Below are 14,499 nucleotides of genomic sequence, written 5' to 3'. Positions count from 1 at the left end.
TTCCAGGGGGGGGGGGGGGGGGGGGGGGGTCTGTGGGAGGCTCGAGTTGCTGAGAGTTCGTGTGTGTGTGGGAGGGGGGGGGGGGGGGGGTCTGTGGGAGGCTTGGATGGTGGTGGGAGCTTCAGGAAGGAAGCAGAACTCTGATGAAGATGAAGGACCTGAGGAAGGTCAGGACCCGGTACCACTTCAGAGATGGAGGAGCAGCAGTGGATGAGCAGATGGATGCGGGTGGGGGGTGGGGGGAGGGTGCTGCTGGTCAGTGAACAAAGAAAGAGATGGAGGAGAGAATCATGTTGCATAATTAAGCCGTTTATTTCCTGCATGGAATGGTGAACACAAAAGATGATGCCAGAATGCTTTTCTAGTCGGAGCCTGCAGGAGGCGCCACCGCCGCTGCCGAGCTGCTGGAGAAAAACCAGAGCTTCCTAAAGGACACGAGGTTCATCCAAACCTTCAGGAACAAACAGCAAACTGAGACAATTACAGCGATCTCTCACCACAGCGCCCTCTACTGTACGGAGGCAGGAATACGCTCAAATCACCAACAGAGGAAAAGTCCATAAATACATAGAAAAGGAAAGAAAAACCAGGAAACAGGAAAGTTTTCAACTTAAATCCAGTTCCAAGAAAACAAAGCAGACCAGGCTCTAAAAATCAGAAAGTTCACAACACAGGTTTTTTCCTCATTTCATCATAGTTACAAAATTCCTGCATTATAAAATAGGGCAGCTTTAAAATCAGTGTAATCAATAAAACTATACAACACAGAGGAGCGGAGGCCGGGCCGCTCAAACTGAAGCTCACAGGAACTAAACTCGCAGCACAAATATTGCTTTCAGACTATTTTGTTTCCTTAAAAACGGTGCATCTCTCTGGAGTTTTTGCTCACAGGCTCGAGGCGGTGATTAGGTGCTCGGCTGTTTCACAAGTTTTTTTTTCTTTCAATTTATTTTATGACAAAATTGTCCGTGCAACTTTTTAAAATTCCCTTCATTGTTTTGAGCCCTGGAAGCTGCAGTTTAAACCTGTTGAATTCACATTTAGTGCAGAATATTAATGCCCAAATCATGGCTGGGGGGGGGCAGGGAGGAAGGGGCAGACAAGGGGAGATGGGAGTGGTAAACCGGCACCGCACCACGCCGCCGCCATCACGTCCTCACAAAATGTAGGAAATTCTTTGCAGCTGTTCGCAGAGGAACGGCCAAAGCTAGGTGTGGACGGCAGTCATGTGCACAGCAGTAACGTGCACAGCATCAACGTGCACGACAGTAAAGTGCATGGTACCAATGTGCACGGTGTAACATGCACTTCAGCTTCTGCTGAGAAAAGGAAATGGAAAATGGAGGAGTGCAAGCGGGCTTTTGCATATTTGGGATCCTCCTGACTAGGAAAAGATCGTTACGGAAGCGACAACAGGAAGACCTGAAGACAACTTCCTGCAGTTTGAAAGTCACAGCAGCAGATGACGAAAAAAACAAAAAAAAAAAGTCACCAATCAGATGTGAGGAAGGACATGAGGAAGAGGAGGAGGGACTTACTCAGCAGAGAGGAGGCTCGTTTCAGTCACAGCTCTGGTTTTGGACCATCAGTGGATCCAAACCATAGACGTCAGGAAAGGATTGTCTAGAAATGTACCTGTGACCCCCCCCCCCCCCCCCCCAGCTCTAATGGCCTGAAGATGGCAGGGTGGGGGTGGGTGGGTGGGTGGGTGGGGCTGCTGAGCACCCAGGGTCTGAACCGGTGAGATCCCTGCTCCACAAACTCAGCTGTGGAACAAAAGGGAGCTAAAGAAGCAACATTTCAAAGTCCTCCCCCTTTGTAGGAGGGGGGGCTTGAGTAGCCTCTAGGGTTGGGGCAGTTCCCTGAAGGGGGGGCGGGGGGGTCTGACTTTATATCTAGATGTCACACAGATGAAGAGTGGGGATGTGTTGGAGGAGAGGCTGAGGAGTGATGGAGAAACTGGGATGCTGCTGGGGGGGTTGGGTGGGGGGGCCTGATTTTGGGTTTTCATATTTAGTGGCTAACTACATCATCTATGTCAAACTGTCACTACCACTAGAACATGCAGGTATTTTCTTCCACTCCTTTTCGTCGGAGGATTGCGGTTTTTCTGAATATCTCGGAGAATCATAAACTTCCATCGGAGGTGCTCAAGTTTATTCTGCCTCTTCTTTACGAAGCCACACCCCCTGACTTCACTCCCATTGGCAAAATGCAAACAGGAAATGCTGGGATTGGAGGGGCTTCAAGGAGATCAGACCAATCAAACGGCAGCCTGTTTCCGGGCGGATTATCTGTCCAGCGGGAAACTAAAAAACAGTTTTAGAACAAACAGGAAGTGCTTGGTAAAATAAATTAATCGCTTTGCGTCTTTTTTTGTTTACAACTAAATAAAAACTTTTGGCTGCTTTAAAAAACAACAACAATTGTTTAAAATGATATTAAAGGGATTCTTCTATCAAACTAACAGCTTTACAAGATGAACAAACAACAACAACAAAAAAACAACAAAAGTGAGTACAGATCCTGGTTTTTCCCACAATGCAGTTGATGTCTTTTGTACCCCAGTATTTTAGAGTCCCAGAGGTGTGAGCGGACTTGGAAGAAACCTTTTTGTGGATTTACTTTTCAACAGCGCGCGTTCGCACAAACACCCCCCTCCCCCCACAGAATTGCACTTTCCTCATGATCCATATTCTTCCAGTCAAGTTGTTCGTCTTCTCTTGCCTGCTTTGCTGCTGACCCCCAGAGAACCCGCCCCGCCCCGCCCGCCCCACCCCACGCTGAGTGGTGCACTGGAGGATGGACAGAGGAAGATGGGGGGAGGGGGGGGGTCACTGAAATGGTGACAGAGAGGAAAAAGCAATGAACCTCATTTCAACCACTGTCCAGCTGCAACGCTTTTTCACCCCCCCACTTCAGTAAAATAAATTAATCCCTCTGAACTGTAATACTCCACCGGTGAATATGTTCATCCTGTTAAAGCAGGCTGGGGGTGCTCAGCCCCTCCCATGACGCACTGGTCTGTTACCAGAAGCTGCTGATCCAGTGTAATAAGGGTTCATGTGTGTGTGTGTGGGGGGGTCTGTGGTCTGGTTGGTGGGGGTTCTGGGCTGGGTTCTGGGTCTGTCACTACACTGACACGGGATCCGTATGTCTGTAGGGACGTCTGGGACAGACTCATTAGGATGGAGGCGGAACAGCGAGGGGGGGGGGGGGGGGCACTCGAGCCGCTGTAGCCATGCTGATGCTGCAGTCTGGCGCTGGGGTAGGGGCAGGTACAGACGGGTGAGGCGGGGCTTTTCAGTCACAGCTGGCATCGAAGGTCAGAGGTGGAGAAGGAGACTGCAGCAGCATGTTGCACAGGCAGGTGGGGGCACATCAAGGGTCCTTATCCCAGGTACCACTGTGGAGAAACAAGAACAGATCTTGTGTTAAGCTTTAGTCACCACTGCCCTTACGGGTGGGTACGGGGGGGGGGGGCAAAACCAAAGAGACAATGCAAAATTATACTGAGAAAAATCCATGAAAAAGTGAGACTGCAAAAAGTGCACTGTGATACAGGAGGGGGCAACTGCATTTAGGCAGCATCAGAATGAAAGCGGGTATCAGCTGATATTGATCAGCCTCCTAATCAATGCTTCTGCACACAACAGGTGCCCCTCACGAAAGATGCAGACAAGAAGAAGACTGCAGGTCACCGTATTTAATAACAACAAGTCCTCCTCCACTTTTTAAAGTCGTCAGCATTGATCTGATCTGCTGAATGCAGAATTCAGATTTACAACTCTTTCATTGTCGTATTAAAAAGACAGTTGGCACATATAAAAGCAGCAGCACTCACAGACATACACACAAACACACACACTTAGGCACTCACAAACATAATGTTCAAAGTCACGGCAACACACACACTAACGAATGGTTCCGTCTAGATACAAACACACAATCACACACACTTCACATTTACATTTTAAATTAAACACCTGCCCTCTCAGTCACAGATGAAGCTCACAACCACAAATATCAGTCTTCATGTTCACACCAGTGGTGGTCCTAGAAGTTTGGGGGTCACAGGTGAACAGCCCCTGGATCTCTACGCGAGCAAAATCGCCGAATTTGAGTGTTGCGCGATCACAGATGGAGCGGAAACTCCGGGTGAGGCTCTGAAGCGCTGTGCCTCATGTCTGACTGCAGGACTCAATGTTAACAGAGACGTGCGCTGAAAACACTGCTGTAGGCCCGCAATAAAGGCTTTAGGTGAGGCAAGCCTCACCAGCAGGGGGCAGATGTGAGCTGACAGCTGCTTTGTAGCTACACTGGTGCCGTAGAAACCGAACAGACTGAGGACGTCTTTCTCCATTGAGAGGGAGAAACTCATTAAACTCAAGGAAAATAAGGAAGACTTTTCCAACAGATCATAGAGCTTTTTGTGGAGAAGGAACGGCGATGGACTCAAAAAGTAAGTCCAAACATGTTTTTCAATGTTTTTTTTTTTTAAATAACATGGGAGTCAGTGGATCATGAAAATGTAAGTAAAATATTTTATTTTATTTTTATGATCATTTTCACAGACAACATTTGATAACACTGATTAAAGCACCAGAATTTGAAGTTGGAAAAATATCATCAATAGTTACTGAGGGTCAAATGTGTGCTGAACACATCTGTATACTTTGTTTACAGTAAACACAAGAAGAGTTTTCTATCCATAAAAGAAATATTATGGGACAAAGATGTTCTTGTGTGTATTTTATAAGCTGTTAGCTGCTGTTGGATGAAAGGTGAAATATTTAGTTCTTTCATTGTAAATCTGACTCCAGGGGAGTCGGTGCCTCACCAGCCATCAACCTCACCGCACTGCATTCAAAGAGTTTTCTTTATTTTTATGACAATGAAAATTGTAGATTCACACTCAAGGCATCAAAACTGTGAATTAACACATGTGGAATTATATACAAAACAAAAAAGTGTGAAACAACTGAAAATATGTCATATTCTAGGTTCTTCAAAGTAGCCAACTTTTGCTTTGATTCCTGCTTTGCACACTCTTGACATTCTCTTGATGAACTTCTAGAGGTGGTCACCTGAAATGAAATGTTTTTGACTTCACAGGTGTGCCCTGTCAGGTTTAATAAGTGTGATTTCTTGCCTTCTAATTGGGGTTGGGACCATCAGTTGTGTTGTGCAGAAGTCAGGTGGATACACAGCTGATAGTCCTACTGAATAGACTGTTAGAATTTGTATTATGGAAAGAAAACAGCAGCTAAGTACAGAAAAACGAGTGGCCATCATTACTTTAAGAAATGAAGGTCAGTCAGTCCGAAAAATTGGGAAAACTTTGAAAGTGTCTCCAAGTGCAGTCACAAAAACCATCAAGCGCTACAAAGAAACTGTCTCACATGCGGACCGTCCCAGGAAAGGAAGACCAAGAGTCACCTCTGCTGCAGAGGATAAGTCCATCCGAGTCACCAGCCTCAGAAATGGCAGGTTAACAGCAGCTCAGATCAGAGAGCAGGTCAATGGCTCACAGAGTTCTAGCAGCAGACACATCTCTACAACAACTGTTTATTCCATCTTGTTTGCGTTTAGTTGGACCATCATTTGTTTTTCAACAGGACAATGACCCCAAACACACCTCCAGGCTGTGGAAGGGCTATTTGACCAAGGAGAGTGATGGGGGGCTGCTCCAGATGACCTGGCCTCCACAGTCACCAGACCTGAACCCAATTGAGATGGTTCTGGGTGATCTGGACCGCAGATGGAAGACAAAAGGACCAACAAGAGCTAAGCATCTGGGGAAAGACTGTGGAAAACCATTTCAGGTGACGACCTCTAGAAGCTCATCAAGAGAATGTCAAGAGTGTGCAAAGCAGGAATCAAAGCAAAAGGTGGCTACTTTGAAGAACCTACAAAATGACATCATTTTAGTTGTTTCACACTTTTTTGTTATGTTTATAATTCCATATGTGTTAATTCCTAGTTTTGATGCCTTCAGTGTGAATCTACAATTTTCAAATTCATAAAAATAAAGAAAGCTCTTTGAATAAGAAGGTGTGTCCTAACTTTTGGTCTGTACTGTACTTACACACACACAGGCTGTTCATATTCACACACACATACCAGTGGTCCTTTGTACCCTACTCCATCCCTTGTGGCAGTGGCCAGCAGCTGGTTAGGGGGTAATTGCTGTTTATGGGGTGATTTGACTCTTTGGGCCAGTTGGCCCCCTCTCCACTCATTGATGATGATCCATTGAATTTATTAAGTGGGGACCATTTCTCATCGGAGCTACCCCAGAGGTAGCATTTTGGCTATCTGTTTCAGCGCTCCTTCACTATGGAGAATTCAACGGACCATAAATGCCTGTGCTGCCTGCTGAAGGCTCTTTATGTGGGGGGGGGTCAAGGTCTCCATCTCTTCACATCATTACTTGTACTTATAGCCCAGACATAGATAAAAACCCAAACAAAACTATTAAAAGTTACTTAAGTTAAATCAAGCTAATTTTTAAAACACAAAAAGGTGTTTGTATAAATATACACCTGGTTTGCCCAAGGGACATAGAAAAAAAAACTAACTGTAACAATAAAACCTGTCCAACCCAAGACCCTCTCAGCTTCTAACTGTTTCCTCAGCTGCTGTACAGGACAAATAGAAAAAAGAGATATATAATGGACCCCATTTTTAGGATGGGGACTGAGATAGGTAATGCTGTGGAGCAGTCTGCCTGGTAGAACAATGTTAAAGCTTTGAAAAAGAAAAAAAAAATAGAGTCTGCTTGGAGTAAAGCCACTGCTCCACATCAAGAAAAACCACAAAGGCAACTAGGAGGAGACCCAGGAAACACTGGAGGGATTATATCTCTGCTGGTCTGTTCTTCTTTAGAGAGCTGGAAGGAATTGGAGATGGAGGTATGTCCCCACGGAGCCCAGAAAGCAAAAGATAATATTCTGTTTCATTTCATTTTTTTCCTTTAAAGACTAAAACTGAAACTGTGTTTGTACTTTTTAGCAGTGTAGATGCTGCTGCTGCCCTCTATTGGCTGTTAGAGTAGCATTTGCACACAAAGTCAGAACTTTTTCCTGTGGTCCAGCTGGCATCGTTGCACTTTTCCTCATACTTACATGATTCGTATTTGCGTGCACACGTGTACACATGGGTGTTCAACCTACCAACAACATTGACCCACAAATGTTCACCTGTCATGAACCTATCTTCCTCACAGACTTGCATAGTTGTTGTCTGTCCTTAGTGACATACTGTCTGGTTGCTAGGGACGACCAGACGACCCAGGACGTGACCGAGCCCCCTTATGCCCCTCACAAACACTCTGCCTTTTCCACAAGTCTGCTCTTGTTTCAATAATCTGAGAATCATTTTGCTGTGCACTTCCTCAAACTCGTGCACATCTACACACAGACACAAAAACACACACAAAGATCCTCACAAACTCTTAAAAATATACAAACGGTTATAGTATTTTAAAGAAAAAGTTATGTATATTATTTCATGGTGTGTTTGTGGGCACGTGCATTTGTGTGCGATCATGCACGTGTGTTACAGAGAGGTAAAGGGTTTCTCTGCACTCTGTTGGTCCTGACTTGTTGTAATTCTACTGCTGCGTGTGTGTGTGTGTGTGTGTGTCTGTCCATCGGCATGTGTGTGTTTGTGTGTGTGGTGATAGAGGAGAAGACTGGAAGGTTAGTTTTTAATCAATACAACTTGCTGACGCTGGGACTTTCTACCTCGCTCTCTTCCCCCCTCTGAGTCCCCCCCCCCCCATCTCCTGCACTGCAGCCCCTCCCTCTGTCCTGAGAAGACTGAAGATGAAACTCACAGGCCAGACAGCCTGTGTGTGTGTGTGTGTGTGTGTGGTTCAGGTCCCACAGAGTGGCACTTTAAAGGAGTAGACTGCAGTTTTTCCCTGTTTGGATTTGGTCAACATCAGTAATGAGCCTCTGCTCTGTCTGTGCACGTCAACACACACCTGCAGAAATACTGACATGCACAGTCTGGTCATATTGACCACAAAACTAGCTAACCTTCAACATTCTAACTGGATTTTCAGACTCTTCTTAGAGTGCTCCTAGAGGGGAAAAATCTCATTTTTTAAACTCTGCTCTACTTTATTATAAACTTTTCTTATTTAATGACCTCTTTTCATTTTGCCTAATGTTAAACATGTCGAAAGTTTAGTGCGTGCCATTTTTGCATGACATAAAAGAAGGTCACAACTCTGGAAGTCATCCTTAAAGTCCCACTAAGATCATGTTTTGATCTTTTTCAAAGTGTTCCCAGTGGTCTTTCAATTATGAGTATGCAGTTTTAGGCCAAAAATGTGTTGTTTTCTAGGACTTATATTCTGTAGAGCAGCAGGAGTTAATCAGAAATTCACCTCTGAGTTGTGGGCGGAAATGTTGGCACGGAGTGACCCCACCCCGCTCTCCCGTCACCCATAACTGGGGGCTATCTGTTTACGCGCTCTCCTGTTATCTCACAGCTCCTCACAACACCAACATAACATGCAAGAAGAAATGGCGAGCAATATCAGAGCGATCCAGCCGTACAGTTTTGATCCAGATTTCAGCTCAGGGGAGGAAAACAAAGACGATCATGGATCTATTTGTCTGAAGGTGGATGCATCGGAATGGAGCGGAGCAGGCAGCTTGTGGTCTGCCCAGTGTATTTTCTATGTTACAAACACAACTTTTTCAAACAGCATTTTTTCATCTGCTCCTGATTCACACCGATGTGAGCAAAAAAATACATAGAAATGCAATTTGAAGCTTAAGTTTCTCTCTCTATATATAGAACATGTTAAAAACACCAAAAACACTATTTTCATCGGAGTGAGTTTTTATTTAAACATTAGATTTCTCTACAATCTATTGCAAGATCAATTTTCTCTGGTGTGGCAAACAAATGAGGACAAAAGTCATCTGGATTTATTTACTTTTTAAAAAGGGATCCCTTGGGTCAAATAATGTGTTGGAACAATAAAATGTGCATAGGCGTTTTCGTTTTTTTTTCCGTTAAAGAAACCCTCGACTTCGTAAGGGTTAAGTGGTTTAGTTTAGTTACGTTTTAGTCATGTTCTTGGTTGCCCTTTGTCAGTCACACCAGTTTCATGGTCCATTGCTGTCTTCATTTCAGATAATAGTCCTCCATGTATTTATGCAAAATACATTTTTTTAATCTTTTAAGTGTATTATAATGTTCATTTGTTATGAAAAAACAAAACCAAAAGCGGTATTTTGATCTGTTCACACATTTCTGAGCATTCCTCTAAAGCCCTGCACTCTGAGCACCAGCCCCTCCCAATCCACTAAAACAAGTGAAACAAGTGGGTCATCACATTGTGATGTCACAAAGTGAGGAACAGCCCCTTCCAGGAAGAGTCTGTGCTGTCATCACCACCTCCAGGATAACACACACACACCCACTTTCTCCGTGGAGTTAGCGGTGATCGGCTAAACACTTTCCTTTTCTATGCATAATCTGCACATCCATCTTTGGAAAAGTTTAGATGTTTGTTTTCTTGGACGAAACGCAGACACGCCGCCGACTCTAGGATGACGCCATGAAATGGGCGGCACCCTCAAGGTCCCTTGTATACAAGAAACTTACTTCTGGTTGTGGTTTTTTAATTTGTTGCTTTACTGTCTAGATCAGGTGTGCTCACACTTTCTTGGCACGTGAGCTACTTTTGAGTCGACAATGTCTTGAAGATCTACCTGTGTGCGTATATATATATATATATATATATATATATATATATATATATATATGTATGTATGTATGTATGTCAAAGTTATTTTAAACATTTCTTGTGCAAAATAAACTGTGACATTTGAATTTGCAGAGGTTTGTAATTTTTTGGTATCCAGGATTTCAGATTGGTTTGTAATAAAAGATTTTTCAATGTTTAGAACATTTTTCTATGTTGATTTATGATTTATCTGTTTTGGTTAATACCTAAATACAGAAGAATTCACTGAGTAATCCTTTTGATTTTTGGCACCACTGTCTTGCCATACATGTTACTGTCCAGTTTAGTCAGTTTGGTCTGCAGTCAGTTCACGTTTTATGTTTAGCGGAACACTAACCAGAGCAGAAGCAACAGAAATGTGCAGCTGAGTGAAGTTAGAGTTCTTTTCTTTTCTTTCTGAACTTCAGTTTCCTGAAACCTAAGCCTCGGTTTAAGTTAAAAACTTTGAAAAAGCAATGCAAAAGAGCTGATCAATATCTGTGTGTGCGCGCGAGGTTTGGTTACATCCCAGGAGCAGAGGAAGCACTGAGGGTGGTTTCCCTTCAACTCAGTGTGTTGGATTGTGCACAGGTGTGTGAGTGTGTGTGTAGTCATCATCTGCCTTTGTATCTCGTTTGTACAGTTTTCAAGGTCACAAACACAAAAATGTAGTGCAGAGCTTGCGTTGTAACTCACTTAGGCTGAATTGGATTGTGCATTTATTTGTGTGTGTGTGAGTGTGCATGAGTGTGTAATGCTGACTCAGGATAAAATAGGGATGGGAGACAGAAATGGTTGCCTTTAGTGCATATTTGATGCTTTTATCCTTTCGTTTTGGTCAGTTTGGTGAACCAGATCCTCAAACTGCCCTGCACTGCCCTTTCCTTGCATAGTGCATGGTTGGTACCCTAAAAATGGGGGCGGGGCAAACAAACACTGGAACTTTTCTCTACTAGAGAAGAATTGTTTAAAGTTCATGACTTCATGAAGGAGAAATCTGTCGCCTTTTCAGGTTAAATTAATGTTTGATTAAGTATTTCTTAATTGAAACTACACGCATGCTGGGAATGATTGTGAACAATAATGAGTTAGCAAAAGCACAACATGTTTGATTTCCACCAGTGTCTTGCAAGGACATGGGGGGGCAAGGCGGGGATCGAAACTGCAATCTTCCGATCAGAGGTGGACAAACCTACCACAGCACCACGACTGCCCACAGCGAGGAAGACTTGATCGTGTAAAGTAAAGGAAATATTACATCATTTATCTCACTTTTAGATGTTCCGCTCAATATTAAGAAATACAAATTTTCTGAATTTAACAATTAGCTAAAATACCATTGTTGTTGTTGTTGATCTTTCGGGTTAGTCCGTTAGGGGTCACCACAGCAAATCAGCTTCCACTGATCCCCACAGGTGGTTTGGCAGAGAGTTTTTACGCCGGATGGACTTCCTGACACAATCCTGTATTTTCAAGGCCCAGTGAGACCCAGATTTGGCATTTTTTAGTAAATTGTCATTATAAACTAAAATATAGAAAGTGGTGTTTGTGCTGCAGGTTTTTCCAGTCATGTTTGCAGACATTGTCCTCTGTCTGATGCAGCTGCACACAGACATGCTGAAGCTGTTTGTGCACTTAGGGGGGTCCTGATGTTGGGACAGTTGGGTTGCTGTGACACTGAACACATAGAACACACTAAAAGAGCTGTGTTTCTGCAGTGATGTTAGAGCATATCACTGCTATTTGTTACAAGTTACATTTATTTTTAAAATTTACATTAAAAATCTGTCTTAATGTATAAATAAAACCCTTTTGACAAAACTAGAGAATGAAAAAGAAAAGAAGCAGAACTTTTATTAATAAAATTGTTAATTTTTACTTTAAAGGCGGAATAAAAACTGTTATGCATTGAACAAATATAAGAAATATTTGAAAACTGATTAATGGATTGAATAAAATTTTGTTTGTCTAAATAAAGATCAGTTCTATTTTTCATTATCTTAAACCCAGCCAGAGTGTGTGTTTGTGTGTGCATTTTGTGTGATTTGACGCAAGCTCCCTCAGCTTTGTCTCTATTGAAAATTGCCACAGTTGCCCACGGCAACCATCAGGCTGCCCCTATGGGCACCATGCCCACTCCCTGACAAAAGGGACACCATCTGCCCCCCACCCTTCATGATAAAAACCACAGGAATGCACAGACTGTCCCGTTGGTCACCATGGCGATGAGGCTGACTTCTGTCCCTGCCTGTCTATCATTTTCCTGACCTGAAGTTCAAAGCTGCTGTTCGACCCAAACAGAAACCAGAGTCTAGAGGATAAACTTTCCTGCTGTTTACATCTGAGCGTCATAGAAACATGCTAGGATGAGGTTCACTCTTCTTCACAGTTTCATGTAAGAAACCCCAAAAAAATTACTGGGTACCATCCATTTGTCCTCTGCGCCTGCTGAACCCCTATTTGGGGTCATGGGGTCACTGAAGCCTATCCCAGCTACTGTTGGGCAAATGTAGAGTTCACCTGTTACAGGTATTTGAAAACCACACACACTCACCTAGAAACAACTTAGAACGATCTAATAACCTATGAAGTGTGTGGAGAAAACCCACACATGCACGAGGGGAACATGCAAACTCCACACAGAAAGGTCCCAGCTGGTATTCAAACGAGGACCTTCTCCATTACACCATTACACTACCCTTTACTGTATACGTTATTCTCTATTCTAGTCAAATGAACAATTTAGCAAAGAATGGTTCTTTTTAGAAATAAATATAGAACATTTTTGTCTGAATTCAATACATAAATCTGCTGGTGGAATGAGTGAAAACTGCTTTATTAGGGAGATGATCTCATACTGTTTATCATTCAGTTAAATTCATTGTAATAGGTTCCTTTTAAGGAGAAATTAGACAAATAGATTTGGGAACATGCAGAGTTTATAAGACATTTTCTGGACATGAACGTTTTTTTCAAAACGTTCCTTTCTGAGCCTAAAAACCACATCACAAAACAAGTCTCCTTTCCAAAAATGTCCTCTCCTCTGGGGTGAGGCTCTGCTTCAGTGTGCTCAGAGAGTCCTCCAGGATCTGCTGACTCTTGAAAGAAGAACTGGTGTCTGCAGACGTGGATCTGAGGAGACTCTGAACTCCTCATTAATCCAGACGCGCCCCACAGAGACGAGCTGCAGGAGGAGGCAGCTCGCTTTAGGCAGCACACACACACACATACACATATACCTGGGCCACACCTTTGTGTTTGTGTGGGGCCAGTGACAGGGTCAATAAATTGACAGGCTGTCACTGCAGGCCACCACACACACACAAACACACCAGAGCGATCAAGCATGTCTGAATTATCAAGAGACGACTCCCACCTCATTGTCATCTACACTCTTTGTGTGTTTGTGTATGTGTGTGTGAGAGATGAGTTAAGTCAAGGCTGCAGAATCGTTACACTCTTCATAAATCAGCTGGCAAACAAACCCTGACCTGCGCACACACCGGTGTTAAAGGTGGGTGTTGCATTCACTGACCAGCTGCTGTGCAGTAAATATTATGGCTCTGAAATGAACTGCTGCTCGCTGATCCAGTTATTCTTGCTTAGTCATATTTATCCTCACATGCTGCTGCAGAAAATATGGATGAAAGTAAATTTGTGGTTTAAACATAATGATTTAGATTCTTCAGTAACTTTCCCTGGATGATGACGATCACTGTTTTAATAAGGGTCTCCCTCCCCCGACAAAGACAGCATTCCAGAACCATGTCTCTGCAGCACAGCAAAAAGACATTTTTATATAAACCTTATTTGCTTTATTTCAGCATCAATAGGTCTTTAACAATCAAACAAGATCGGAAAAGGAAGACGAGATAAAAATCAGAAGAATTCAGAACATTTTAAGATGCATGAAGGGATTCTCTCCAAAACTTCAGAGAGCATGAAAATGAACCAACAGCACGCTCACATGGATTAAAACTATGTTGGAAGAGAAGAATAACAAGTCAAACCATAAATCTAATTCTTCAAATGTGTGTGGAAAGCACATCATGAGTAACAAACATGACCTTAATCCATCTGGGATTTTTCAGCAGTAACCTGAAGGCATCATTTAAAGCAACCTGGAGCCTTTGCATTTTAGACATGTTGTAATTGATTCAAAGGCAAGCTAAGTATAGTCTCACAGATGTTTTCATATCTACTGTACACGCAAAAAAAAAAACATCCAGTTTCTAACCCTGCTTAATTCCTTTTGGGGTCACAGGGTTGCAGGAGCCTATCCTAGCAACAGTTGGGTAAAGGTGAAGTACAACCTGTACAGGTTTCCAGTCCATCATGGAGCCACACAACCACTCAGACCAACATTCACACCTAGGTGACAATTTAGAGTCACCAATGAATGTTTTGGATTGTGGGAGAAATTCTGAGTGCCAGAAGAAAACCCCTGCATGCACGAGGAGAACGTTCAAAACTCCTCCAGCTGGAATTTAAACCAGGGCCGTCTTGCTGTGAGGCAAAAGTGCAAACCACTACACCCCCCATGCAGCCCACATGCAATAAAAAAAAAAAAAAGTAATACTGCAGACATTAGCCAGAACATGTAGGTCTGCAGTTTGTCATATTGGGTGAGCTTTTGTTTGTTTTATCAGTAGAAATAAATCACAATTGAAAGTAAGGTGGTCCTCCATGCAGGAGAGGACCAGTGAAACACAGAAACGTCATAGCTAGAAAACTTAAGGCGATGTCTG

General features: G+C 43.3%; 1 protein-coding gene across 16 annotated transcripts in view; it reads right to left on the bottom strand.

The window, feature by feature from the left end:
* Window positions 1-288: 288 nt before the first annotated feature.
* The window catches only part of nfia (nuclear factor I/A), a 123,829-nt gene continuing 109,618 nt past the window's right edge, over window positions 289-14,499 (bottom strand). For all 16 annotated transcript variants that reach the window (XM_023954066.2, XM_078945710.1, XM_023954067.2 and 13 more), the window contains one exon: window positions 289-3,406. In XM_023954066.2, the coding sequence (XP_023809834.1) occupies window positions 3,392-3,406 (15 nt within the window). In that variant the 3' untranslated portion in view covers window positions 289-3,391. The remainder of the gene's footprint in view (window positions 3,407-14,499) is intronic.

This window comes from Oryzias latipes, chromosome 4, assembly GCF_053564925.1.
Source record: "Oryzias latipes strain Hd-rR chromosome 4, Olatipes_Hd-rR_3.1".
Classification (NCBI taxonomy): domain Eukaryota; kingdom Metazoa; phylum Chordata; class Actinopteri; order Beloniformes; family Adrianichthyidae; genus Oryzias; species Oryzias latipes.
Note: the sequence above shows the minus strand (reverse complement) of the source record. Positions and strands in the feature narration are given on the sequence as shown.